The sequence below is a fragment of the Epinephelus lanceolatus genome, chromosome 12 (assembly GCF_041903045.1).
Source record: "Epinephelus lanceolatus isolate andai-2023 chromosome 12, ASM4190304v1, whole genome shotgun sequence".
Taxonomy (NCBI): domain Eukaryota; kingdom Metazoa; phylum Chordata; class Actinopteri; order Perciformes; family Serranidae; genus Epinephelus; species Epinephelus lanceolatus.
In genome coordinates, this window is record NC_135745.1 from 35,291,810 (window position 1) to 35,319,607 (window position 27,798).

At 43.1% G+C, this 27,798-nt stretch overlaps 2 protein-coding genes across 6 annotated transcripts in view; one reads left to right on the forward strand and one right to left on the reverse strand.

Moving 5' to 3' along the window:
* Positions 1-27,798, reverse strand: part of clcn2a (chloride channel, voltage-sensitive 2a) — a 63,368-nt gene that overhangs the window by 34,773 nt on the left and 797 nt on the right. For 3 of the 5 annotated variants that reach the window (XM_033637483.2, XM_033637487.2, XM_033637482.2), the window contains exons 1-2: positions 23,096-23,415; positions 4,878-5,046 (exon numbers count right to left, since the gene is read on the reverse strand). In XM_033637483.2, coding sequence (XP_033493374.1) covers positions 4,878-5,046; positions 23,096-23,146 — 220 coding nt within the window. In that variant the 5' untranslated portion in view covers positions 23,147-23,415. Of the gene's footprint in view, positions 1-4,877; positions 5,047-23,095; positions 23,417-27,798 lie in introns of those variants that run through there. The other 2 variants (XM_033637484.2, XM_033637485.2) reach the window with 2 other exon arrangements.
* LOC117263829 (zona pellucida sperm-binding protein 4-like) lies at positions 5,458-8,414 on the forward strand. The gene is made up of 8 exons (XM_033637489.2): positions 5,458-5,791; positions 5,901-6,088; positions 6,306-6,403; positions 6,488-6,645; positions 6,724-6,916; positions 7,507-7,654; positions 7,744-7,819; positions 8,238-8,414. The coding sequence occupies exons 1-8, from the start codon at positions 5,506-5,508 to the stop codon at positions 8,354-8,356; spliced, it is 1,266 nt and encodes a 421-aa protein (XP_033493380.2). The 5' UTR covers positions 5,458-5,505; the 3' UTR covers positions 8,357-8,414.

Here is a 27,798-nt window from a genome sequence, read left to right on the forward strand (position 1 = left end):
ATACAGGGCCAACAGTTATTCTGGAGATTGGGTTGCTAAAAATCACACTTTTCCAGAGCTAACGTTTTGTCCCATCAATTGCACATAACATTAAATTTTATATAATGTACCACATGGAAAGGTTGCACAGTCCCTCTGTAGAGAAGCTGGAACAGTCAAATGTTGAGATTCCTGCTTGAAAAATGAGTTAATCTGCTGATTCACTTTCTGCCACTCATCTAATTGATTAATCAACTAATCGTTGAAACTCTAGTGACACGTCCCTCTGATCAAATGAACCTGGGCACTGAAGTACATTTTGAGTGAATGCCACAAACATCTGCCACAAATATTTACTTGTACAACAAACGTGCATTGATCCGCTGCTGAAAATAGTCCCCTAACAAATGCAGTATTTATTTGTGTTTGAGCAACAGTTGCTGAAAAACTATAGTGCCGAGCTGTTGTATGAAATTACTGTGCCTTTTTAAATATGAAATACAACCAGTTAAAGAGGTTTACATCGTGAGTATGAACCAACAGGTTACAGGCAACAGGCAAGGCTGGGAATTTGGAGACAGATTAACACATTGTCACTTCTGTCAGCAATAACAAATGTATTGATTATTGAGAGACTTGTCCTTTAAGGCTGGATTAAGTTCCACTTTTAGATTCTTTTCTATGGAAAGTTTACTCAACAAAAGTTTAAAAACTGAAAAATGGCTCCAAACTATTTCTAAAATCGAATAAACACATAACATATGACCCGATCCTTTGCTTGTTTAAACTCTCATATTTGTACTTTTCTTTTTCTACGGTTGTCAAATGTGTGACTATGCTGCTTGTACAATATGTTTAAGAAAAAGGTCCCTCTTCATGATCATGTTCACAAAGTTTTCTTGTTGCTCAAATGATATTGCTACTGTACAGGGACAATAAACGATATACTAAATACTGTTACTGAATAAAAGCCAGACATTGCAACAGTATTTCTGGTGCAGGATTCAGGTCACCAGGGGGATGCTGAGTCTCACGGGGGAGGTGGGGCGCAACTGTGTGTGCACGATGGGGCGAGTTGCCCGGCAGCCGGGCCACCTGCCAGATGGTAAGTTGCCAACAGAGAACATACACATGCGAGTACACACAGAAACCCATCACGCTGTGCACACACACACACATACACACCAAGTTATAAAAAGAAACATATCAGGGCTTTTAAAGATGAATCTATCTGAGCAGATTACACTGACATGTTCTTCACTGGATCTATAATTTTTATTTCACAGTTCACTGGACATTCCCATGTGCACGAAGTGGGGGAAATTTATATTCCCATAGCTTCTCTTTCTTTATTTCTGTCTCTCTCCAACACATCTAGTCTGGCACCTGCACATACTTCCGTGTGCATCTTGGCTCACGCTCACATCCGCAGGCTCAGCGGCGATCACAGATGTCTTCTCCTGATCCCGTTATAAAAATCACACCCATCGCCAGACATTTTCTCCACCTGTGCTAGTCCTGCATTGCATCACCTGATGCCACCTGTGTTCAGAAATAATACAAAGAACTACAGGAGAGTTTTCACCTATAATGAGTATGTACAAAAGGTGCAAAGCCACTGAATGCTTAACATGTGACATAATACATACTATGATGCTAATCTGTGGAGTAGATCTGTGTTACATCAGCTAGAACACCACAGAAAGATTCACTCTAAGTCAAAGTTAAGGCAGTGAGGCAGTACATGCTTTTAGCTCTCCATCACGACCGGTAGCAGAGCCCTTGGCTGCATGTGTAGGCAGCCTTGTTCAAAAGCTGCGGCTCCAGTTACTGATCTCAACTGAGGCACACACTCGTAAGTCCATCACCCACAGAGATGATGTTCCCACACAGATACATGAGCGGAAAACACTAAAACTCCCTCTTCTCCCAAATCTGAAGGTTTTCTCCTCACACATTACTTAACAAGACAACAGCAGAACCCGTCCAGCCTGAGCGTCTATCTAAAGACAAGTCTAAAAATACAAACACAGCTTGATCTACGAGCACACAGCACACAGACAGCGAGCACACAAATCACTGTGGCTGGCTCCTGATCTGAGAGTGATTGTTTTAAATGGCTTCCATTACAGCAAGTGAGCAAGGCTAGGCTGATGTAGTGTAGCTTTCACCTATGGTGCAATGTATCAAGCTTTAATCAGATCACTGGTCACAAGCGCAAAGAGGCAGAAACGGAGGCTGGAAAACAGCCACGCTGGCTCACTTGTGCAAACACGTGTGAAAACAAACTGCCGCTCTCCATTTTCTCCTTTTTCTCACTCCTGCTGAGCTATATATACTGTACTGTATCTAACTATCCATCTATCCATCCGTCCGTCCGTCTATCCATCCATCTAATATAGGCATAAATAGTGCATGTAATGTATGGTCATATACACCAATTAGCCAAAACGATAAAACCACTGGTGGGTGAAATGAATAACATTGATCATCTTGTTACAGTGCAATGTTCTGCTGGGAAACTTTTGGTCCTGGCACTTGTGTGGATGCCACGATGCACTCCACCCACCCAAACACCATTACAGACCATGTAACCCTCTCATGGCAACGACACTCCCTGACAGCAGTAGCTCCCTCCAGCAGGACAATGCACCATGCCACACTGCAAAAACTGCTCAGGAATGGCCTGAGGGACGTGACAAAAAGCTAAAGGCATCAACCTGGCCTCTCAATTCCCTAGACCCTGAGTCTGATCAAGCATTTGTGGGACATGCCAGTACCCCAAAGGTACCCTCTTCCTCAGTGGGGCCTCCTTGGCTCAGACTTGGCTCTGACATGTTGAGGCATGGACGCAGGACCTCTGGGGGTGTCCTTTGGTGTCTGGCACCAGGATGTTGGCGGTCTGTTGTGAGATGGGGTAATAGCACGTCCCACAGATGCTCGATCAGATTGGGATCTGGGGAATTTACAGGGCAGGTCAACACCTATCAAAGTTCAAATTCAACCAAATCTGGGAGTGCAACTACAGATTACTTTCATTCACAATTAACTGATCAATCATTTGATCAGTAACAGAGGTTTTTAAAGTCTTACACTGTCACCATCCTCAAGACAAAACCGAGACAGCTTTAACTACATTTCCTGTAATTTGGGGCAGTGGTTCCCAACTGGTGGGTCACAAACGTGTCAAGTTTGTAAAAAACACACTTTATTTTTAAGTACAGTGAATTTCCAGCACATTGTTTTTATTTTGAAGTGTCGTTTCTTGCTGTAGAGTGAGTGAATAATGGACAGATACTTGACAGAGACAGGGAACTAGCTCGACTGCATGGCCAAACACAAGAATGACGCTGAATGTATTGAACAGTGTGGATCTTGAACAAATGACTAAGGAGAAATCTGGACCTCGTGGCTGGACCAATTGGGAACCAGTGATTTAGGGAACAAGACGTGTCACCATAGATTCATTGAGGGGTAAAACTTAAACCTATTCCTACTTAAATTTTGGCAAACTGTCCATTAAAAGTATGCAGAATTACCAATTAGCAGTTCCAGTTTGTAATGTACCAACGGGTTTACAGACAACTATCAGTGGATTACTTTAATACTGAAGAATAATTTAAAAGTGATCCTCAGGCAAGAGTCTAAAAATGACAAATATTTAGTTCACTATCACAGAAAACTTAGAAAACAGGAAACTACCACACTCAAGAAACTGGAGCCAATAAATTTTGGGCATTTTTTCGAAGAAATGACAAACTGTCAAACAGACAATTTTCAAATAATAGCTGGCAAATAGTTTTCTATTCATCGTTTAACAGGTTAATTAAATACACATATCGGCTCTAACCAAATTTACACTCACACCTACTACATTTCTCACTCTCCTCTAGTACTATCTTGCCAGGCAGATGATTTGGGTTTTATTAAATCAAGTCTCATCCACCACATCAATACAATGCAGATGAGGAGAATTTCATTTGTGGGGTTTACAGCATTCAAAAAATGTGTCTTTCAAGAACAGTGTCCTTGTTACTGTGGATTATCCCCAGACGTCAATGTGAATAGTTTTTATTGGGACCACTTCTACAGCAGAAAGTACTTCTAATGTTTCAATTTGGGTGAACTGACCCTCAAGGAAATGCTTTGCTGCTCTGTTGACTTACAAAGAAAAAAATCCCCTTGATTTTACAAACCTGCATAAATGAAGGTTAAACAGAGTACAAATAAAAATAAACACACTGGAGGATGCACACACACACACACACACACACACACACACACACACACAACCACACACCCAGACACACAGAGTCAGGATCTATCACTCCTTTATGGTGGAGTACGTCAGTCTGAAGTGGAGCTCTCTTCTACTGCCACTCCCTTATCTGTAGTCATCTGGGGAGACTAGACATAAAATAATCTGACAGTTCAGATCAGAGTTCTGCTCACACAAACAAAAATACACACACACATAGGGAAGCTAACATCTCTCCACACACGCACACACACAGATGTGTGCACGGTGGGCCACTGGCAGCCAGCAGAGGGGGCTGTCTTTGTCTGACATTGAGACAGCTCTTGTTGGCTGGAGGTCATTGCTCAGATCAGTCACATTTAATCGTGTTCAGATCCTCTCCTGCTCCCCCGTGTCAGGTGTACTTGTACTTACGTGCTGCTGTACTTTAAGAAGTCAGTGTTTTCACTCAACTTGCACACATGCTGGAGTGCCACAGTCTCTCTCACACTCACACACACACACCTGATCATCTTTGTTTATGAGCACTGAACACTGCTTTGGTCTGACCTTCACATCATGAGCATTAAACTACCTGCACACTTTGTCCCTGCAAGTACACTGAAGAAGATTTAGGGCCTGTTGAATGGCCATCACTTACAGTGGCACTTTGCACAGGGGTCCTTCTCATACTCCAGCAGATCTGCAGCACGACTGCGAACACTGGTGTTCCTCCGCAGTGCTCCACCATCCCGCACTCCTCCATCCCGTAGGCGGGCTGCTTCCTCCTTGGCATACACACCCAGCTCCTGGGTGTACCGCCCATACATCTGTGAGCATGAAAAGACAGAAAAAGACAGCTTTTATACAGGTGGTGTGCGTGGGAGGCAGTGAAAGAAATGTCATAATACAGTGTTGGGTCACAGTAAAGATAGTCAGCTTGTGTAAACACACGGAGGTTCAAACTCAGAGTAAACAGGGCCAGGTGTCGGGAGATTCGCCGCCTGCAGCTCACAGCTTTTCTCCAGTCCTTTTTAGAAGAAAAAAATCCACTCCACTTTGACTCAACAGTCGTGTAATGACCTCTTTTCAGACAGATGAGCAGACAATAAGCTCCACCTGTCAGCTACCAGCTGATTAACTCCACAGGGCTGCCACACAATTGACTTCTAACGATAAGAGGCGGAGTTCTCAGCAAACGACACATAATCAATCGTGTATAAAGCCTGCGTCTGAGCCATAGGAACTGTTATTGCAATTCTAGCCAGTGTGCAGTTGCTTATACCATAATGGAGCTTTTCAAGTGTCTGTTTGGTGTGTTGGTGGTTGTTGTTTTGGCTTGTGGTGTTACTGCCCAGCATCACTGGACGCTGCCTCTGCAGAAACACCAACCTTCTCCTTCTTTTCAGCAGCCTCAGCAACAGCCGCATGTCCCTCCACCTGCAGCTCCCTTTGATAAATGCCAGGTGGAGCAGAGCAACAAGATCCAGTGTGGGACTGCAGATATCACCGCTGAGCAGTGTGAAAACATTAACTGCTGCTTTGATGGGTGGCAGTGCTACTATGGGAAAGCAGGTACCTGTGCTCTCAGGGCAGTTTCTAGTGCCTCTCAAACAAATGCTTCATGGTGAGTAACACAGCTGCTGCAACTGAGAATTAATCCATGTATTCTCTCCTCACCCAGTGACTGTGCAGTGCACCAGAGATGGCCAGTTTGTGGTGGTGGTGGCTAAAGATGCCACGTTGCCCCACATTGATGTGGAGTCAGTCAGCCTGATGGAAACAAACAACCCCTCCTGTACTCCTGCGGGCGTCACCTCTGCTTTTGCAATCTTTCAGTTCCCTGTGACTGCATGTGGCACTACACTCAAGGTGACTGGTCCAGTTTTTACTTCAGTTAATATTTGAGAAGTTAAATGTGGTAAAGTCTCCACCTAAATTTTTTTATGCACTCAAATATCAAAGATTCAGTTTGCGATGATGTAAACCTGTGAAACTGGAAGCTTCTCACATTTGAAGATTCAAACAGTGTCATGTGTTTCCTCAAATAACAATTGAACATTTTCTTTTGATTCCACTCCTCCTGCAGGAGGAAAATGGTTACGTGGTGTATGAGAACCACATGTCTTCCTCGTATGAAGTGGGAATTGGACCCAGAGGATCAATCACCAGGGACAGCCATTTTGAGTGAGTTAAAATCAATCTCATTATTGGTTTTGGTGGCCTGCTGAGGTTTCCTGAGATGTAAAGCCATCTGCTCTCTCCCAACAGGTTATTGTTTCAGTGTAGGTATTCTGGCACAGCTGTGGAAGCTCTCGTCATGGAGGTGAATGCTGTTCCTCCACCTGTGCCGGTTGCTGCTGCAGGACCCCTCAGAGTGGAGCTTAAACTAGGCAACGGGCAGTGTCACTCAAAGGGATGTGTCGAGGGTGAGTGACCACAAGACTCTTAAAAGGGTGCCAGCTGGTGCTGAATTTCTGCATCCACTAAAACTCTTTTGATTACAGAAGAGGCAGGGTATAGCTCGTTCTACACTGTGGCCGACTACCCAGTCACTAAAGTGCTGAGGGAACCAGTCTATATTGAGGTGAACATCCTGGAGAGGTCTGACCCAAACCTTGTCCTTAACCTGGAGCACTGCTGGGCCACATCTACACCCAATCCTGACAGCCTGCCACAGTGGGACCTTCTGGCTTATGGGTACATTCTAAAGGATTTTAAAGTCAAAATGCATCTTTCCTCTTACCCATAGTGTTATTGTAGATTGTTTCAGTGTGAGTTGCGAGTGTTGGAAATATCAGCAGTAGATGTCTGCTTTCTCTAGAATATGATGGAACTAGATGGCACTCAACTTGTGATTAAATCGCCAAATTTAAAAAAAAACTAATCGTCCAGAAATCATGACCCTGGTTACTCAAGATAATCTGCAGACCCTGTTAGCAGTTTCATGAGAACTATTTTCTACCAAACTACACCCACCAACCATATCGTCACACAGAAGGCAGCATGCTCACACCAAGGTCTGGACTATCTTGACTAACAGGGTCATGATTTCTGGAAAGAGACACTGCTGTTGAGTTTAATGTTTTAGTGCTTTGAGCACCACGCTAAGCGTCATCTAGTTCCATTATACTCGAAGGCAAAACTCTATGGCTGATATCTCCAACACTGCAACTCGCATCAAATGTCTAGATTGATAAACACAAGAATATGCATTTCATTGCAGAGGTAAACTATCTAAAAACAGCTGTGTGAAGAATTCTGTTAACTTGAGTTCTTGTTGGTTTCAGGTGTCCCTATGATGATGACCGCTATGTTACCACAGTGGTGCCTGTGGATGGCTCCTCTGGGCTTCAATACCCAACACACTACAAACGCTTTATTGTTAAAATGTTCACATTCGTGGATCCAAACACCTTTTCTACCCAGAAGGACACGGTACAGATTGGCGCAATAACATCATTGGATGGTACAATTTACAATCCAACTGTAGCTGACACAATATGCAATCTGCTTACTTTTTTCAGGTGTTCATCCATTGTGCTACAGCAGTGTGTTATCCCAGCAGCACAAACTCTTGTGACCAGCCATGCCACCGACAGCGTGAGTAGCTCAAGTGTAAAATGACTGCAACAAATGGTTTACCAGTGTATAAAATGCCTGACAATCTAAAGTTAACAGTGTCAAGAATTGCAGCGTTCCTGATGAGCCCTATTAAGCCACAGCAGGCTGCCAAATAAGTTGATGGCCTCACAGTCCAGTTTAAATTTGTGAGGTGGAGAAATCAATTAAGTACTGGATCAGCTATCTGTAGATACCCTAAATTTGTCAAGACAAAGTTCTATCAGTGCATCATTAAGCTTCCCAGTGAAAAATGGAAGGCAAATCCTCACTTGGAGGATCTTGAACTAGAGACTGTTTGGCATCCTTACTAAAGAGATGACGCATCACAACTGATACACTTCTGTCAGATTATGAATTTGCCAAATCAAAAGTGACAGATGAACCCTTTCTCTTGCAGGAAGAGCTGTTGCTGCAGCAAGGAAAGTCTCTTCTAGTCAGAGAGCTCTAGTCTCAAGTGGAGAGGTGATCCTGACTGAGCAGAAACCATCCTCTCCCAACACCAAATTGAAGAGATGACAGTCCACTGGCAGCCAGATCTGGCCATGACTTTTAATAAAAGCTTGTGTAAAGCTCATGCTCACAACTGCGTTTTGTTTGACTTGCTCTGTCAAGGTCACTCACTTATACATTTTTCTGCTGAGGTAGATTTTTGTGCAGAGGCAGTATAGTCGAAGCATGTAATGCAACCCCTTGTCCTGATTTGTGCTGAGAAATCACAAGATTGCATTACAAGTGAGATTATGCTACAAGTCTAACTCTAACATATGGCAAGAATAGACTATAAGCTGAAAATTAATTGTGGTTGAGGCTGAGAGAACCAATCCAAAAGACATGTTAAACTAGAAATGCCAGTTTTGCAGTCCTGTGGTATGAGTAAATCTTTGGGTTTTGGAAAGATTGGTGTTTGAGAAGGCAGTCGCCAGAATACACTGAAAATGCACCCAGCAAAGTACAGCCTGCAGCAAGCTGCCACACAATGGCTATGGAAAGCTGTAGCAGTTGCTGAGCTGTGACTCTTTAGCCAAACTAAAATTTGGAGAAACTTTGAGTGGCAAATTGTGGGCAGAGTACCTGCAGCTCAAATCCTGTGAAATGCTGAGCAATGTTACAAAGAATTTCTTTCCACCTGAAATGCCTCACAGATATGTAACATGGCAAGCTGCACTATGCTGTTTTCGCTTAAATTTTTTGGCATTGTACATCTCTGCAAACCTTGCAGCAGATCAGAACTTGCATTTCAACAATGCTGTGGTTGTCTGTTTAGGCACAAAACACTTGGTTCTGCTTTGGAAAAGATCATGCTACAGCTTAAAAATACCCAGGTTTGATGCCACAATCACAGCTGGAAATGCTGCCAATGTCTTGATAAAATAAAACCATTGCTGTTGGTCTTGGACACTGGTCTGCAGCTTGGCAGCATCCCCTCCACCTGATAGTCAGCTCATACATGTAATCAGGACTATGTCACTTTAGAAATGATGTCAACAATTTCTCCTGGCGACTGGGCTGCTTTTTAGCTCGCCACAGCCACATTAAGATGAGCATCACGACTCCTTCAGGCTCACTGCTTGTCTCCTTCCCATTCTCTCCCTCCTCACTCTTTATTTTTTGATAACAGTCCCTCTTGGTTTCTCTGTATGCTACAACTTGCAACATCTCTCCTCCACTGCTCTGCACACCACCTCCCTTTTTGTCCCACTCCAACCCGTCCACCCCCTCCTCTCATTGAGATGGGCATCACGACTCCTCCAGACTCGCTCTTTCTGCTTGCATGCACAGGAGGTGCAGAGGGAAAGCAGAGCAGCCGTATATGTTAAGTCTGACTGGCGAGCAGAGAGAAGGCCCATGCTGTCAGTGATGCTCATCTCCATCCACGTTAACTTCCAACCTGCTGGGAAGCATTTAAGCAAAACGTAGCTATACATCATATTCAGACAGCAGCACGGCCTTGGGTGTAAGCCAGAGAATCCCAGAGGAATCAGCCAATAGGTGCCAGCTGACGAATGCTAACAACTGCTGCTGTGTGGACATGCATAAACATGTTAGCCGAGTGAAATGTAAACAAGTTTTGCCACTGTCAATTAAAGCAAACTGGTGGATGCAGGGTTTGCATGCATGTTTGGCATTTTAAATATTGGGTGGATTAAGCAAATGGGTCACTGAGTGAAAATCAATATTATTCAGGCAAAACTCTACTTTTATTGTAACATAAAAATGATAGGGGTATAAAATAACTGGCAAATGATATCGACATTGTTTGCTCTCAAACCGTCTGTCTGCATTTCTTTAGAGCTATTTATTGAAGTGGATTCTGTTGGGTCTTAAAGCTGCAGTGAAAAAAAGAAAAATAAGTATTTAGTATTCAGCTTTGTGGAGCTATTAATGCAAAGGCAACACAACCTTCACACCACAGTGGTCAGCATAATTTCAAAAACTCAGAAAGGCATTAAAATGTGCGTCAACGGCATTTTGTAATTTCTAGTGATTATCATGTATTAAGATTATTTTTGGCTTTTTACCTCTAGTGGAAAGAAAGCTGAGATGCGATAAGGAAAACAAGGGGAATGAGAGCATGCAACAAAGGTCACAAGCCAGAACCAAACCGGTAATTATTGTGGGTACTGTGTAAAGGGGCAGTTTACCACAAAATCAAAAACACATATTTGTGTAGTGCAAAATGTTGGAGATATCGGCCATAAAGATGTCTGCCTTCTCTCCAATATAGTGGAACTAGATGGCACTTGGCTTGTGGTGCTCAAAGTGCCAAATAAATGAAGCTCAGCGTAACTGCCAAAAGTTAAATCTGCTCCTGTCAGCTGTCACTACAGACGGAATCGTCACGCCCTCCTCCAGTCACCTTGTCCAGAGCCCAGGACGAGCTCATCAAAAGCCTATCGCTCTTCACATCCAGACCCTCAATTTCCTCTTCATCTCATCTCGTCACCACTACCACCAGCGTCAAGACCCAATGGGGGTGGATCCCTAATCTATAGGTCTGTACCACCCTCCTGGAATAGATGACATCATGATGGGGTCTAATCACCAAAAGACTTTTCACATTTCTCATACTTGTGCGCACATGTAAATTGATATTCTTTTCCCTCAAAACAAGTCTCTCCTGACTGAAATACATTTGAAAAACTCAACAGCAATGTCTCAAGATAATCCACAGTCTTTCCTGTAAGCAGTTTCATGTAGGAACTACTTTCTCTTTACCACCTGGCAACTGTATCACCATGCAGAAGGAAACATGTATGAATGAGAGCTTGTGACAGTGCGAGATATAAACATAACTGGTGTGCTCCTCAGCTGAGCTAGCTCAGTGGTGCTAGGTGAGCTAGCAGTAGAGGCATGCTTCTGATAAATGCCGCTACAGATAAGAGGGAAAATATGTGTTTTTGATTTTGGGGTGAACTGTCCCTTTAAATATTTGATACAAAACTGTTGCAGTTGGAAAAAAGTATCCCCCAAAATGGAGAATGTTTTGAGGGCAGTTCCACTTCTTCCTCATCAAAAGAGAATCAATGTGTCTGTTAGTATTTCATAAATTAAACGACCCATATCTGTCAGCTTCTAAAGATCTGGATCAATAAATGAAAGCATGGAGGAAGAGTGACTGACACTTGCTGGATTTCCTGGTTGGTCTATATTTGTATCATCACTACATGAGGAAATAAAATCTACTGAAGGCGACACCGAGTTACAACTTTCCTACTGTATTTTGTGTGTTGGCAAAAAAAAAAAAAAATTCACGCACCCACACCCACAGTATAGACACATACAAACCCACCACCAGCACCAGACAAACACCCACTGGGAGAATAAACGGGGCCTGTTAGTGATTCTGTCTTTGGCCTGTGTGAAAGCAATCACTGGCCATCTGGAGCACGGCCCCCTGGGAGAGCAGCAGGTGGGACCCTGTGGGTTAAATGAGCTGTTATCTGTAACCAGTTCACCTCCCACGTGACCAACTTCTGTATCCACATTAGTCAGTTTACCTCCCACATCAAAACCCTCTTCACCAGTTAAACTCCTGCCTCCCACTGGTTGCTATTGACTTGTTTGTCATCGACCGTTATGCCGACAGAGTAAAGTTCCAGTTCGGTGCAAAACAGTTTCACAAGGGAGGAAATTATGTTCACTACAAAAAAACTGAAGGATAATCCAACTAACCGTCATCTAACTAATCCCATTAAACAATCATAGACTGAAAATGCAGAAAATCCATATTCTGACATGGCTCACATCACAATTCTCGTCCTTAATGTCTCATTTCAACAATGATTTTCATAGTTGAAAATAGAAACACAGAAACAAATACAAAGAGGTAAAAATAACTCTTAAGACCCAAAGAGCTTGCAGAAAAAAAATTACTGACTTTGCATCTGGTGAGAAACTGCAGCCTCAGACTGTTTTACAGCCGCTTTTGTTCAGTCCAGATATTCTAGGAATATGAGGCGGCTGTCTCTACTGTGATAAAATAAAAATATGCATTGATATTGTAAAGTCAGTCAATAGTGACTAAAAAAGCCTTTAAATGTCTTCCCCACATTACATGTACATGTTTAGAGATATTAAAATGAGAGTGACTGTGTGCGGATTAGAGGTGAAAAGGTCAGTTTTACCAGTTTCACAACAAACTACAGTAAATTCCCAATGATTCGTGTTACCGTTCAAATTCTAATTTTCATTACAACTGTGTTTGATTACTGCGTTTTCAAAAACTCACAGTAAATACGGTCCAGCATCAACAAACAGTCTGCCAAGCACATGGCCACATGGTGCCATCTTTAATGTTAATTCACATTTGATATGGTTTCCAATTCCTATGTCATTATTTTAATGTTCATGCAAACAAAAAGTGCATAATGCTGCTAATTTTATTTGTGGCTGTTGATGTAAAACATGGTGACATGATTTCAATGTGTGTATTAGGGGTGTGCCATATCATTTCATTCACAATAATACCGGTATGATTTTAATATGACATGAAAAACCCATATTGTGATACTCACAATATTTCAGCTTGATGACAAGCATGGCTGAAAGCGGAATTATTCCAGACTCTGCAGTGGTTCTAAAAAGAGGAGCAGCTTCAGTAGTGTGGAATAAACTGTGGCGTCCTGAATGCTTCATGAACAGCCCCGGACTTCCCAGACTCTTTTAGCGAGTTACTGCTCAGAGGGAACTCATTCAGCGGCTCCTCTGGCAGCAGCACAGCGTAGCAGATGTATAGTTAAAAGCATTTATGCTCAATTAAAACAAAATCAGAAATCAAAAATCAGACTATTGGACATATCTGTGTATGTGTTGGTTGATAGGTAACATGAATCTGCAGCACAGAAATGCAGAACTAGGTCTGAGTTAGTTTAAAAAAGGTGTCACTATTAGATACTTTGTCGATTAGAAAGCACTGACGACATGATATTTCAACTGCCCTGCTCAGTACGGATCTTGCTATGAATTGAAAAAAATATGTTTTATATTTAAATGGAAAATATCAGTATCTGCCTCAGACATCCAGTATCAGACGGGCTACACTGCCCACCACTTCTAGGTACTGACAAGGGAAGCACCTTCACTATCACCAGCTATTCTAAAGCAATTACATGTCACTCTGCAGCACTACTTACTACACCCACAGGTCCATCTACCGGATAAATACTTTCCAGTAAAGCACCACATGGCCACCAACTGTCCACTGCGTCAGACCCCCCACTTTACTGCTACTTCACTCACTCTGCCAGCTCTCTCAGTCAGACCATGTGCAAGCCTAGCCATCGGCGTGTTATGAGACAATGGGCCCCTGAGCAGGGGTTCAGGCTTCAGGCTGTTGTGAATACTCTGTTTCCAAGTTGTTCTTTTTTTTTTTAATTTTGGCTATACGCTGACGTCAGATCATGACAGGTTCTTTATATGGTCATCTGCTCCAGGCACGGCACTGCAAGTGTCTACATGATACAGCCTACACTGTAGCTACATGCTACCATCAGGGAAAGTGTTGTTGATTTCTCCCTGATGTTGGATTGTATTCCTGCTGGAACACGCCTGGTTGTGTTAAGAAGCTTTTATTGGAGATTCTTCCCGGGAGAAAGCAATGCTATACTCAGTTACAGTCATTCCCTCGCTACAGTGACTAGTGATGGTTATCATGAAGACTTTTATTAACCTTTATTTAACCAGGATGTCCCATTCAGATTGAAAATAAATAAATAAAACAACAACTATTCAAATATAGTAGCCTCTAGCACATAACCACATTCCTTATGATGCCCTTTAGATCTATTTGAAGATTGTTTAATGTCCAAGGTGCATTGTCGGAGAATGCAGTTTTCCCCAGATCTGTTAAAAGCTGGGGTACATTACTACTACTCTTAACAATACTCCTTATCGATTCTTTTTCATTTCTAAATAATTGCTTTTTAGAAAAATATATTCATTTGAAAAAGAATAATTTTAGAACAGGGTTACTGAATATTTTAAATGGAACTAAATGCTGTTTGCAGAGCAGCAAGTCATTTCTACAACAGCAACGTCACTATATAAATAACATTTCGGACATCACAATACTGAGTGAAGTTCAGGTTTTATCAGTAACTATGAGTCATTCCTCCTGTCCTCCTGCTCCCTCTCTGCTGATGTGATTCAGGCTGTTTGTGTCAGCCAGCAGCTTTGTTTAAAAGTATTTGCCCAGTTTTAACATGAGTGGCAAACTTAGCTAAATGGTTAGTCTACATACAGACAGCTGTTTGTTAGCTTATTCGTAACAATTCGCCATTAGCCAAACTCGCATGCTGTCCGGTGGATGAGAGACTGCGGACAAAGCATATTGAAATATCACTGTCTGCATGTTAACATGTTTATGCTTGCTGGACACATGTATTGATAAAGTACTGGCTTTTTACTCACTAACGTTTAACTGCACTTCCAGTAACGAGCGTAGTTGCCTTTGAATACTTTTCAGGTTATCTTCACTTTGGTCAGCCCCGGCACAGAGCGCAGGTGAGAGGCTGCAGGATGATAATGAATTAGATCAAAATGTTCATAGTATAGATAAAAGGCCGGATAACGTCGGAGCTTATCAATACCATCCCTAGCAGAGTCGCAGAGCCAGACAGTTTTCTCAGGTCAGGAGCTTCAGGAGAAAGGCACTAAAACTGAGTGTCTCAGACAGAAGGTGAATATAGGTGTTCAAACACAAACAGTATGAGGAAAATAAAGTGTGTAGACCACTGAAGCATGTAAACAAATTACAAGCGTGAACCTGAAAATGAGCAAAATAGGTACCTTTTAACTGACATTCATTCACCTGCATCATACAGGATTTACAGTACAGGCACACTCAAAGACAACAGCACAATAAATAGAAATAAATTCAACTGTATCTTAACAACACAGGATTTGCAGCATGTGTACATTCAATTAAAGCAAAAAGCACATTAACAAAATACACCTCTCTTAACCACAATCAAAGTTCTTTTGGGGCTCTGTCATTGATATCAATGATAAAGCCCTTTAACCATGCAACAAGAAATGCAAAGTGCAACTTCAGGCTGAGGTTCTGGTTTACGAGCCCTCTGAGCACATGGGCTCCTGGGCCTGGGCCCGTTAGGTCCATTCTATAATCCACCTGTGAGTCTAGCACAACAGATGAGATTAAAAAGTTCTTCATTATTCAGCTATTCCCAAGGCAGTATAATTTATTCATTGTGAGGAGACAGCAAGGACAAATATTTGACACTCTAATGATGGAGGCTTGAACATCTAAAACTATCATCCTTTCTGCTTTTTATTATTAATAAATATTCATTAGACGATTTTAATCTCTTCTTTTATGGTAGCCTGTGAGAGAGTGAAGGGACCCGTCGCTGCGGCGAAAAAGATGGATGTCTCAGACCCTTAAACTCCCACATACTGTTGTGGCGGTGTGATTACTTTAACGCGTGCTGAGTGTGTATTGATGAGAAAGGGGAAATAACGGGAGGACTAAAGCACTCTGAGCTAATCTGAGCAACGGAGCCTCCAGGGACGAGATTGAAAATTGAATTAGAGGAGGAAGTGACAAATTTGACTCATCCCGCAGTCTACATTTACATTAATATAGGTAGCGGAGGCTGCTTTTAGAATAGTTACCTATGAGTCAGAGCTCTCTCTCACACACACACACACACACACACACACACACACACAGACAGCAAAGTAAACATGAAAAACCTTGATGCTGTCGAGCAGACCCTGTGCACCCAGACAAGTGAAAATACACCAACACACACTCTGATCATATTAGTAGAAAGCAGCACAAAGGATGGGGGAGGGTTGGGGGTGATGTCAGGGAGACTGAAGGATCAAGCTGAGAGAGTGACATCTTGTCAGAAAAACACTTGAGGGGGGATCTGGTTGTTTTGCGTACATCATGACGCTCATCCACAGAAATTACATTTGCAACAGGTTTAAAATGGGCTTTACCAGCAGAGAAACAAAAACACTCAAAGTTTGTCTACTCAGGGCTCTAAATACCAGGTGCATATGCCTGGCAGTGCTCCTAAAATATGAGCTGTGCATGTAATTCTCAGCTCTACAGTACATGCACATAATTTGGTACGGAAAATATGGCGTGCAGGGCAGCCAACTCTCACGCACCGAGGCTCACAGTTTTCACACACTCTCATGTCACACGTCCATTTTCTCACACAATCAAAAACAAATTTATAACCGATAATGTACGTCGAGCCACAATAAGAGGACACAGTAAGACAAGACAAAAAAGCACAGCAGCACTGTGTAAAACCTAGTGAAGCCAGCCACTGCTTTGAATTTGAAGTGCATCTCTTCCTGCTGTCACGTACAGGTCCTTGGACCGGCCGAAAAAGATGAAGAAAGACTCGCAATAGAGCAGTAATTTATTACACATCATATCTAGTCAGTGGCAGTGCTGATATGATAATAAAACATTTCCATAGAGTACCCCAGCCCAGAACTGAGTCCTAAAACCTGAAAATGAGCTGGCATTTTAGCATTCCTGGTTCCCTCATGTCAAAGTCAGTGGGTATTTTGACTGGCTTTGCTTAGATGCCTGAGACTTTGAGGGTTTGTTCTACAACATAAAATACAATGTGAATTTTGAAGCTTTTATGTGTCATAAAAAAAGGTAGCTAAATGAGACGACGTAACATCATCACACCAAGCGTGGCTTCAGAGCCTCGTTGTGGTGGTGATGTTAAGACATGCGACTGTGGTGCAGTTTGTTTTTAGCCGAACGGTAGATTTTTACTTCTGGTGATTAAATTTAGGCCCCAAAAATGATAAAAGTGGTGTTCATTTTTGAAGATTATCATGCTGAACAAAATGTGTCATTATTTTAGTAGTTTATTTTCAGCAATAATCCAAAATCTAATAGTAAAATTGCACTGGCTTTTTGGCGAGGCTGACAGAAAAATGTCATCCCTGGAGCACTCTGTTAGGTTATATACAATTTAAAGTTACTTCACAGTACTGTACAGAGAAATTCAGCACTGTAACATACTGAAAATGTCCTCATTGTTAAAGTCTCACAAATTAAATGATTAAATTAATTTCCTTCAGAGGTTTGCTGAAATTTTCAATGTAATCCTGTTCAGTATGAGCCTGACTGTGACCATGTAAAATTTGAGCTTATTTACTTAACAGTTTTTCCAGAAAATTAAAGGGAGAGTCAAATTAACATCTCAGCACTCCGCAGTTTCCTAATATTTGAACTGTCATATACGAGAAGATGTTTGATTTCTTTTGGTTGGATCCAGCCGCAGTCGTTGCCGGTAATGCCAAGAAAGGACAAATACACCAAATGGTTCTGTAATTTTCAAATGTATTTTTTTGGCACTTTGAGCACCACAAGCTTAGTGCCATCTAATTCCATTATATTCCACAGACAACGTGATCTCATCCAAACTTGTCATATTTTGACACTTCAGCAGAAGCCCCGCCGTCATTACAGTAACGCGGGGGCTTCTGCCCAAGCATCAAAATATGACAGCAGGGATTAGACAGGCAGCCTTTAGCATTTTAAAGCAGACAGGGTTGGCAGTTTAGGCAACAAAACTATTTGGTTATGGCTGGGAAAAGACTGTGGACGTCGCTAAAAAAACACCTGGCTTTGGTAGCACAATCACAGTTGGAGAGGCAGCAGTGTGTCTTGAACACTAGTCTCCTAGGTCAAAGTCCTGTGCTTGTTGAACCCATCCACATCCCCTACCACCTGGCCTAGGTGGACTTCAATGCCCTTTAAGCTACCTTTGTTGCTAATAATGATGCGGATGGGTTTACATTGGAGTTTGTGGAAAGTCCTCTAGCACAGATGCTACAGGGTGCCCACAGTGTCATTATAGTGGCACTGGGGACACTGCTAAATGGCTTATTCAATGCCCTGTAACTGAGACCAGGCTGCATGAGACGACAGACATCTGTGCATCCAATATCTCCAACACTCTGCAACACACACCAAAACAATCTACACTGATTACAGGTAAGGGCTAGTCCAGACCAAAGATTCGCAATGAGATGACCCCATCTTTGAACGCTGCAGAGAAAAGTTGCAGCGGTGTAAACTAGCTGATCTGAGCTCGACTCAGGCTGGCTGATGGTGTCACCTGCAACTCAGCTGGTCAAATCGCAGGTGGCTTGTTTGGGAATGCAAAGCACATCAGCTGTTTCTACAGCCAATCGGCTTGTAGTGAAGTCTAGTGGTCTAGTCAAAGTGACCACAGACAGCATGTTCGCTTGCTGCTGCATGTGCTACCTCCTCAATGAGCCCTCCATTTCCATCCTCACCGTGTGCTGGACGGTGGGCTGCTGCTGCTGCTTGCTGTTTGTTCTTATGCCCCTTCAACACAAATTGCCACTGACTGATCAACTGGCGCTGGTTATGCATATTATTCTGGTGTATTTATTATGAATACAGTCCAGCTGATGCTTGTTTTGTTTGTTTTTCACCGTTTCATCACTACTACAAATGCAACTGTAGCCGGTATCTCACTATCACTATCCTCATTCATATTTAAGAAGCTACAAATTATATTCAGCCACAAAATAAGCCTGAAAAGCTGCAAATCAGAACAGAAATATAGAGAGTTGTTGCACCGAGATGATACACTGGCTCATCGAGTTGCATTGGTGTGAACCAGGAGGTTTTAAGAATGTTGCAGAATGGCACATTACAAGTAGTTGCATGTTTCAACCTATCTTGTTGCAAATCTTTGGTCTGAACTGGGCTTAATTAAGGGGTGAACTGTCCCTTTAAGTAAAGGATTTCAATACTTGTTCCACCGCAGTTTATTTCACAATGCTACATTTTCATTTTGGGTTATTAACAAATGTTTATTATTACAGATTATTGGGCCCTATATTCTCTGAGTGGTTTTTAAACAGTGTCTAAAATATCTTGTATCTTGGCAGTTAGCTCTTCGGTTCATGAGTACACTCTGCACAGTACAATAAGTAGGGTCTATTTTAACAGTCAAATGAATTGAGATGGATTCTTTCTGTCTGCAGTCTCTGCAGTGGCCCGTTCAGTGGCGTGCAGGTAACAGCACTATTCGGAAGTGACAGGAGCTGAAATGGACCCAAGCCAGCTCCTGTGTGGGAGAATGTACAGAGTGCTGACTATAAGGAACTAGACCCCCCTGAAGAGACAGCGCTTTTATGTGTGTGTGTGTGTGTGTGTGGGTGTGTGTGTGTGTGTGTATAACGGCGACAGAGGGAGAGAGATGCTGAGATACAACAGAGACATGTATGACAGTCAAATTCTATTCAAAATATCTGCGTTTCTTCATGAAGCTTCTCCTCACAGCTGCACCACATTGTGATGAGATGTACAGAGACACTGTTTAATTGTACAAAAACACAGAAATCCTTTAAAGCGGCTGAAGTAAACTGCAAACAGCATGCTGGTATTTACCAAACCAACTGGTCTGTGACTCTTTACACCAAACAATACAAAGGAGAGTAGAGAGGCAACAGATCTCACAGTCCAGTTTTTTGTGGACAGAGTGCTTGCTCACTGCTGTTCAGAGGACAATCTGTGTCTGCATGCTGCACACTGCAAACTAACAGTATGCAAATATATAAGTATGAGGAGTCTTACTCTGTGTGGAAATGTTTCCATCTTATTTTTTTGTTGCTGGAGAATTCACAGTTGATCAATCTGGGCAAACCGGCTGCCAATGCTTTGTCTTTGTGAGACAGAAGTGTGCTCTTCTCTTGCACCACTACAAGCGTATTTTTACATAATTTTTTGTTGCAGTAGCTTAAAATATTCATCAACCACAGACATATGGAAACAAATACAAAAAGGTGAGAACTGGATTTGCTCAGCGGTAAATCTTCATAGTCAGGGAAGCAGGTTGCTCAGAAACAAACACACACATGCATACATTCAGAAAGGCCGGCAGCTTGTGTGCTGTGCATCATTTCCGCGGTGCTGCAGTGCCCTGTGGCAGGGAGTGTGGTGGGGTGGGGGGGGGGGAGGGGGGGGTGTATAAGGTGCGGTGTATTGGCTTTTCTTCTTCAGGTGGATCATGACTTTGATCATCGCAGCGGCCAAATCCTCAGGTCTCCCGCTGCTGGAAGGACATGAACATGCCGCCTCTAACATGCGCTCCAACAGAGACTTACCGCACACTCATTTAAGCACATATGTGTGGTCAGGTAAACACAGCATACCCACCCACATACACACGCACACCCCCAACTAAATGCACATGCAGGACCTATGGAGCACGCTTGCCCACGCTTCTGAACAGAGAAAACACATGCACACGTGCGAACCCAATGACACATCTAGACCTCCTACACCTCTTAAAAAAGCAAAAAGAATTCAGATGGAAGGCTGCAACACTTCGACACCAAGTTACCACAACACAGTCTGTCTCTTTTCTTTTCAGTCTCTGCCAGCGTCTTCTCCACATTTACCTGCTCCATTCCTCCATCCCACGAGGCACTGGCGAGGCAGACAGCCACTGCCGGCTGTCCCAGCATGCAGTGCACCTGACAGCAGTTGCAGAAGCCAGTGACCCATGCACCAGACCCTGGTTGCTTTCCAACTGTCAGCCACTGCACAAAGGATCTCTGGTGCATCTCCGCACAGGACCGTGAAAATAACAGCTTGCTGCTTAAAATAAAGAGCCCTGTTCACACCGCCTTTTTTCACGAATATCTTAATGGCTATAAATAGCCTGTTTATTCTCTGTTTTACTATTCCCTCCGGATAATGAGTTCAGAGAGGTTAGTGGGGATGCTTTCTAAGAAACTTCCAAGAAATCTGTTTGGTGCAGTGGCTGCCGCTGTGCACAATATATGAATGGCTATCATTTACATATCAAATAATTGTTTTTTGCACAAAGGGAAATGTAATCATGGCCATTTGCACTGTAATTATATCCATTATTCAGCTGTTCAGCTCATTTATGTGAGAAGTTATGATACCCGCCACATGTTATCTTAATGGATTGTCACAGCAATGCTCATTGATTTTAAAACTCCAGCTTCAACAGGAGTCATAAATTAAAGGGGCTATTTTTGTTCCATTGCCTTGGTGAATGCTTCAGTCAATCAGCTGCTGATTCCAAGTAAAAACTATAAGTCAGACACTTATCAACACTGGAGGGAAATGGCATTTTTAGTGCAGTGGCTGTGAATGAGATGACATTTCTATGCTGCTTCCTCACGGAGAAGTTATCAAACAGATCTCTATACCCTCTATCTGCTTCATGTCATCCACTCAGCCCTGCTATACAGCATCAGTGCTCCTGTGCTGCCAAATACTCACGCAACCACATGACTGAAAAATCCACTGAATCTTGCTGATGGCAAACAATAAAACACAGAGGATCCTTTTGTCAACACATGAATGCAATTTTATAACGCAGCGACGCAAGCAATAAACCGTCGCTTATCTGATTTAAATTTGTGGCTAATATCTATCTCTGCGTATCATTCCGTTTTCTAAGAGGGAAAACACAGATGCTTTGTTTTACCAGAGGGGAGGTATATGATGAATAGTGCTGCCACTTTGTAGTTGGAAAGTATCGGGACACAAACTGCACAATCAGAGAGACACACATGCATCTATTTTTGGTGTAATGGACTGTTATGCAGTGAGTGAATGGTAAAGCCATTGATCTGAGTGCTATGGTCAGAGGAGAGGGAGGGGGCAGACGGCACGCTCCAATCCTCAGAGACTCCGACTGCCATTTTACATTACTATTGATCTTTGCACGGAGACACACAGCATGGTATCGATCTTCACACCAACAAAAAAGAAACACCTCTGTACCACTTGGGCCCAGCACAGCTGCACAAAGACGGGCTGACCGAGAGATTGTGCACATGTGAGACATAAGAAAGAAGAGAGGGAAAGAAGATGAGAGATAGCTGCAGTCACAGACTCACAAATCAGGGTGGAAGGACACTTTAATCCACTGGTGACTGACTGCCAGCCTATCTGTCTGGCCCTTTATCTGAATATAGATATCCCTGCGTGGAGTGCTCCAGGGCATCACTGTCAGTCCTGCACTGACATGAGTGGGGAAAACTGGTGCATGAGGCAATTAATATTCAGAAACACTCCACTTTTGGTTCATAAGTAAAAGGGGGCCGCTCTTGCAAACAGGAAGAGCTGAGGGGGAAAATGACATGTGGGGGCATGAGGGGATGACAAGATCTGCAGGAGAAAGAGGGGAGATAAGGAAGACACGGGACGTGAGCGAAATATGGTAGAGCTCAGTAAGCAGGGTGAGGCTCTAATCTTATGTTTCAAGGATATTAACATCTTAATCATGACCCATTAGGCCACACATAAAGTGATCAGAGATAGCCATACATGCATTTTCTTGAGCTGAACAAATTAATCTGACATGGTTTAGTGAGATCTAAATTGGTAAGAATTAATTATTAAGGCGGGCCAGGCAGAGGCTGAGAGTGATGCAACACCTGTGGATCAAGGTGCATGAATGGAGAGCAGCAACTACAGAGAAAGCAGACGTCAAGAGAATAAAACCAGCCCATAGAGACTATTTGATTCGGATTTTTTATATATATAATAGCCTAATACGATATATTATCCTATAAAAAGCTGCACACAGCCTCCTCTCGTCCTCATACAGGACACAGTTGAGCAACCGGCAGCTGTGTCTCCATCCTCCGGGCCACGCCGGCATCCATGACGCCCCTCCATGCCCGACACGACTGAAAGCATCATCTATGACCTCATGCGAAACTCACCAAAGTTTGCTGATACTGAAGCGTCCGGTTTTCTGTCTTGTCCTTGGCCATTGTCGCAATATCCTCATTAAGACACCCGATCCGAGACACTCTGAGGAGTTGCAAGACCGCCCGCTAATTAATCTGCGGAGGAGGACCCGGCGGCGCGGCTGCGTGCCATCACATGTGCAGCGTGTAACAGGTTTCTTATCATGAGCCCTCCCGCATGATGCAAAGCTCCGCCGCTGCCGCTGTGATGTGCGTGTGTGCGTATGTGTGTGTGTGTGAGCCAGATGAGAGCGTAGCCGGCTGTCGCCTCGTAGCAGCGCTGGTGCGGTTTGACTGCAAAACACCGCCTCCCTCCTCCACTCCACTGTGCTACTGTCTCTCCGGAGTTACTGGATTTGATGATGTTTTTGTGCTTTTGTGTGGAGGCGTGTGCAGGTGCAGGTGTAATAAAAGCCTGCTGGGATAAATGACAAATGATGGAGTGTATGGTATGGGGTTTTTTTTTATTCCTGCGTGGTATTTCTCAGCTGTCCTTTGCTCCCGATTTGAGTCATCACTGGATTGATCAAGTGTGATGAGTAATTCACAAGGGTGAGGCTCGTGTTGGGCGGATATATGGCTCTGTCAATGTCATAAAGACATCTTTACAACAGCCCTTTAATAGGCTGTCCCTTTAGTAAGTGAATAAGAACGGTGGCTGAGCACCCATTAGTGACTTCATAGCAGCCATGCCCTTTTACCTCATTCCTGTACTTCATTGTCATGTAGCCTCTCAGGATGAGTAGTTTTAAGTGGCTCCAGTGTTTTGCACAATCACTCCCTGCAGTTTGATTTCAGATAATCTGTCTAAATCTCATCCTACTAGCCTATTTTTGGTCTCTTTTCAGTGAGGTGTTCTTAAAGGGGCACTTACTTTCATTAAGATAAGGGTCTCACAAAAGTCAGATTTAATCAAGAATGGTCAAAGTCTATGCAGCTGAAGACAAGATGTTCTGACTTCTAGTTCCCAGTAAGGGTAAATATCCAAAAACTGGATCTAAGCCTGTATTTCCCATGATGCAACTTGATGTATTTAATTACACACCTCCTGCAACTTGAGATATCCCTGCTGACATTCACAGTATATTCCGCATCCAGTTGGGTACCCACAGCAGCGGATGACCCTCAAAAAAAGGTGATTTGGTATTTGAGATTTAAGAGTTTTAACGTTTTAATCCCGTGACTACTGACTTTGTGTGTCGGCCCTGCCTTCGCCATCTGGAATATGAGAGCCGCTTCAATCAGGTGCATCATTAACAGGTACGTTAGACTGCTGTGCAGATGTGCTGCTCCCTGTTATGAGAATACGCAAAAAATATTCCTTTAAATTGTTTTTCCTGAATTACATTTGTTTTATTTGGACAGTGGGTGGTGTAGTGGTTAGCTGTCGCCTCATAGCAAGAGGGTACCTGGTTTGAACCTGGGGTGGGGGAGCCCCTCTGTGTGGAGTTTGCATGTTCTCCCTTTGTCAGCATGGGTTTTCTCTGGGTACTCCAGCTTCCTCCCACAGTCCAAAGACATGCAGTTTAACTGGTGAATCTAAATTGGCTGTAGGTGTGAATGTGAGTGTGAATGGTTGTCTGTCTCTATGTGCCAGCCCTGTGATAGTCTGGTGACCTGTCCAGGGTGTAACCTGCCTCTCGCCCAATGTCAGCTGGGATAGACTCCAGTGTCCCTTCGACCCCCAACAGGATAAGCAGTTATGGAAATGAATGAATTATTTGAAAAGCGCATGGTTTTTATAGGGTTTGCAAGTCATCATGCCGGTTCATGAGCATATCTTGAAAATCAGACCCCTGCAGGACTCTGCTTCCCATGACGAATGAACTGTGTAACTGTGTATTAATGTGTAAAAATAGGTGGAATTCCCCTTTCAAATCTTAACATTCAAACAATCTGAACTGGAAAGAAGCAGTAACTTGAAGCTGTTTAGTGTTTTCAGTGGACAATTTAAGTAAGTGGACAACGTGGAGAACAAAACTACCAAAGGGAAGAAATGTAAAGACTTCAGCCAAATCACATTTACTGTCTCACGCACACACGCAGTGTACAGATGGCTGACAAGTTTAAGTGGAAAATCTGAAGTGAGCTTTCCAGCGATTAATGATGAGCAAAAATGAATGAAAATATCTTTTTGAACAACTCTATCGAAAGTCTGAGTGCCCTTTCCCATTTGCACACTTGCTGTTATCATATGGTACTGCTCATGCTGCCTGCTGCAATGAGTGAATAAGAAGTGACTGAATCAGACTCGAGTCCAGACCTCCATCAGCCAAGGACAATGGTGCATTCAGGTGCTTCTCGCATGGTCCTCCTTCTGACTTTGGTGCGTTCATGAGCTTTTAGCTGTAATGTGGCAACAAAATGGATGTGTTGTCTTTTATCGCACAGTCTGATTAAACAACATGTTAATAATGAAGAGCAAAGGAGACAAATTAAGTGAGACATGATTGATGATTTTCTGACAAAGGCAGCACAAGGCTGTGGGGACGTCTGCTACTTGCCCTTCAAAGAATGACGGATCGTTGGTCGGTGACATTTCTGTAACATCAAATTGAGCTGACATAGCCAACCTACACACAAATGGGAGGTTAAATCAATGCATTAAAATGAATATTTTATCTTTATTAATGTAAACTGTGCAGAGTTTGCATGTTCTCTCCGTGTCAGTGTAGGTTTTCTCTGGGTACTCCGGCTTCCTCCCACAGTCCAAAGACATGCAGGTTAATTGGTGACTCTAAATTGGCCATAGGTGTGAATGTGTATATGTTAGTCCTGTGAAAGTCTGGTGATCTGTCCAGGGTGTACCCCGCCTCACGGGCCTCAACACCAAATGAAGGACCACCATGTGGGAGAATGGTGTTCAAAGGCCCATATCAATGCAATGGAGCGTTGAAGCTGTTCTCATCATGGCCCCACACCTTACTGAGACACTTTATGCTGGGATTAATGCATTGCCTCATATTCAAGTGTATTTCACACAAGAGAACCACATGCTTCAACTATTGTCTGCCAAACGACCCCACAAGGAGCATTTCACAGTGAAGTGCTGTGCTCATGGGCACCACAACAGTCACTGTAGAGGCTCATACGCCATAAACTGCCTTGTGTGTTAGTGTGTGTGTGTGTTTGCAGAAGAACTTCTCGGGAGAGATTGCATTCAACACTGAAAGCTCACACATGAAGGATTGTTACGCTCTCAGATCACTTCTGTTCCTCAGATGACACATATATTACAATACTGTGAGCTCATCTCTCTGGGCTTTCACCAAAGGCTTTTCAGAGGTGCTACTCACAGGCAGCAGAATCTATTGCACTGACAGATGTGGAGCCAAGTGAGACTCGCACCTGAAGGATAACCACTGTTTCAAGAGTTCACTGCTACTTCATCAGGAGCCAGACATCCATCATGTTTGCCAGTATGCCCTCAGTTGGATGGATTATTCAGGAAGTTCACATTTTCAGGAAGTTCAGAACTTTCTCAGGCCGAAGCAGATAGACTCGCCTTGTGCACTCTTAGCATAAAATTGTACCACCCAAGCAGCAGGTTACTGATGAATTCAAGCTTTAAATGGATGGCAATACATTAAACAATTTCACTGGTCACAGACCAGCATGCATTTGAATATCAAACTCTCTGATCCCTTACAGGTTAAAAGACTTAATTCCACTGGGAGTCAATGCCTCTGACGGGCTGACAGATAAAACAGTCCTGCACAAGACTGCAGCTGATTGGCTGTTGGCAAGGCAACCAGTTCAAAGCACCAGACCACAGGCACCAGAATGAACCAGAGCCTCTGGGACCACTGAGTATTGGGAGGGATTTCACCCAAACACACACATCATTCACAAATCTCATTATTCATGCACTTCAGGTTTGTACACACCTTGCGCCTACAACTTGTCCTCACATCATCTCCCTCCTTCATAACTGAGGGTAAATAGTGTCTCTGACTTCATTTTATCATGGAGCTGGCAGCCACAGACAGGCAGGGGCATGCTGTGGCCCCGGCAGCGGAGGAACTGGGTGCCCTGCAGCCCCAAGCTCCAGCACACTGACCCACATCCCTCCATCTCTGCAGGATGCTTTAGAAATATAAACCACCCACCTCTGCATGGAGGTTTGGTACCAAAATACGGGAGGAAAAACAATGTGTCTCCTGTCCTGTGTGACAGTGAAGAAAACTCAACACCACATGATGAGAAAGCACAGGAAATGGTTTTAAACAAATGGTGTTGTGATAAGAATTGGGTGAAGGTTTGGTTTAGTTTAATTCTACATTAATTCATCATTGTAAGCAAAGATATTTTAAATTCAAGGAGGTCAGAGGGATAATCTCAGACTATTTCTTACATTATATTATCTTTTTTCGTGTAACGTAAGTCTGAAAGTAACAGTAAAAATAATTTAATCTGACATTATGTGTGCATTTTCTCACACACATTTTACTGCAATACATCTGTATTACAGTACAAAGACCTTGAGTCCTTGGTGCACAACATTATGCCAGTACAACCACCTGTGCCCCTTTTTGTGTTGCATGGCAAGTTTCTCAATTGTCAGTCATTCCTGTTTGTCCTAAAATACTTAAACTGTCTGAAGTAACCACAAAATGACACCACGTCACCAGTAAATACTCCACAAAACAATCAGACCTTCAATTAACATTTGCCCT

Coding starts and splice junctions, on each gene's coding strand:
- LOC117263829 (XM_033637489.2), top strand. CDS start 5,506: ATGGAGCTTTTCAAGTGTCTGTTTGGTGTGTTGGTGGTTGTTGTTTTG. Junction 5,792..5,900: donor GTGCTACTATGGGAAAGCAG/GTACCTGTGCTC, acceptor CTCCTCACCCAG/TGACTGTGCAGTGCACCAGA. Junction 6,089..6,305: donor CATGTGGCACTACACTCAAG/GTGACTGGTCCA, acceptor CTCCTCCTGCAG/GAGGAAAATGGTTACGTGGT.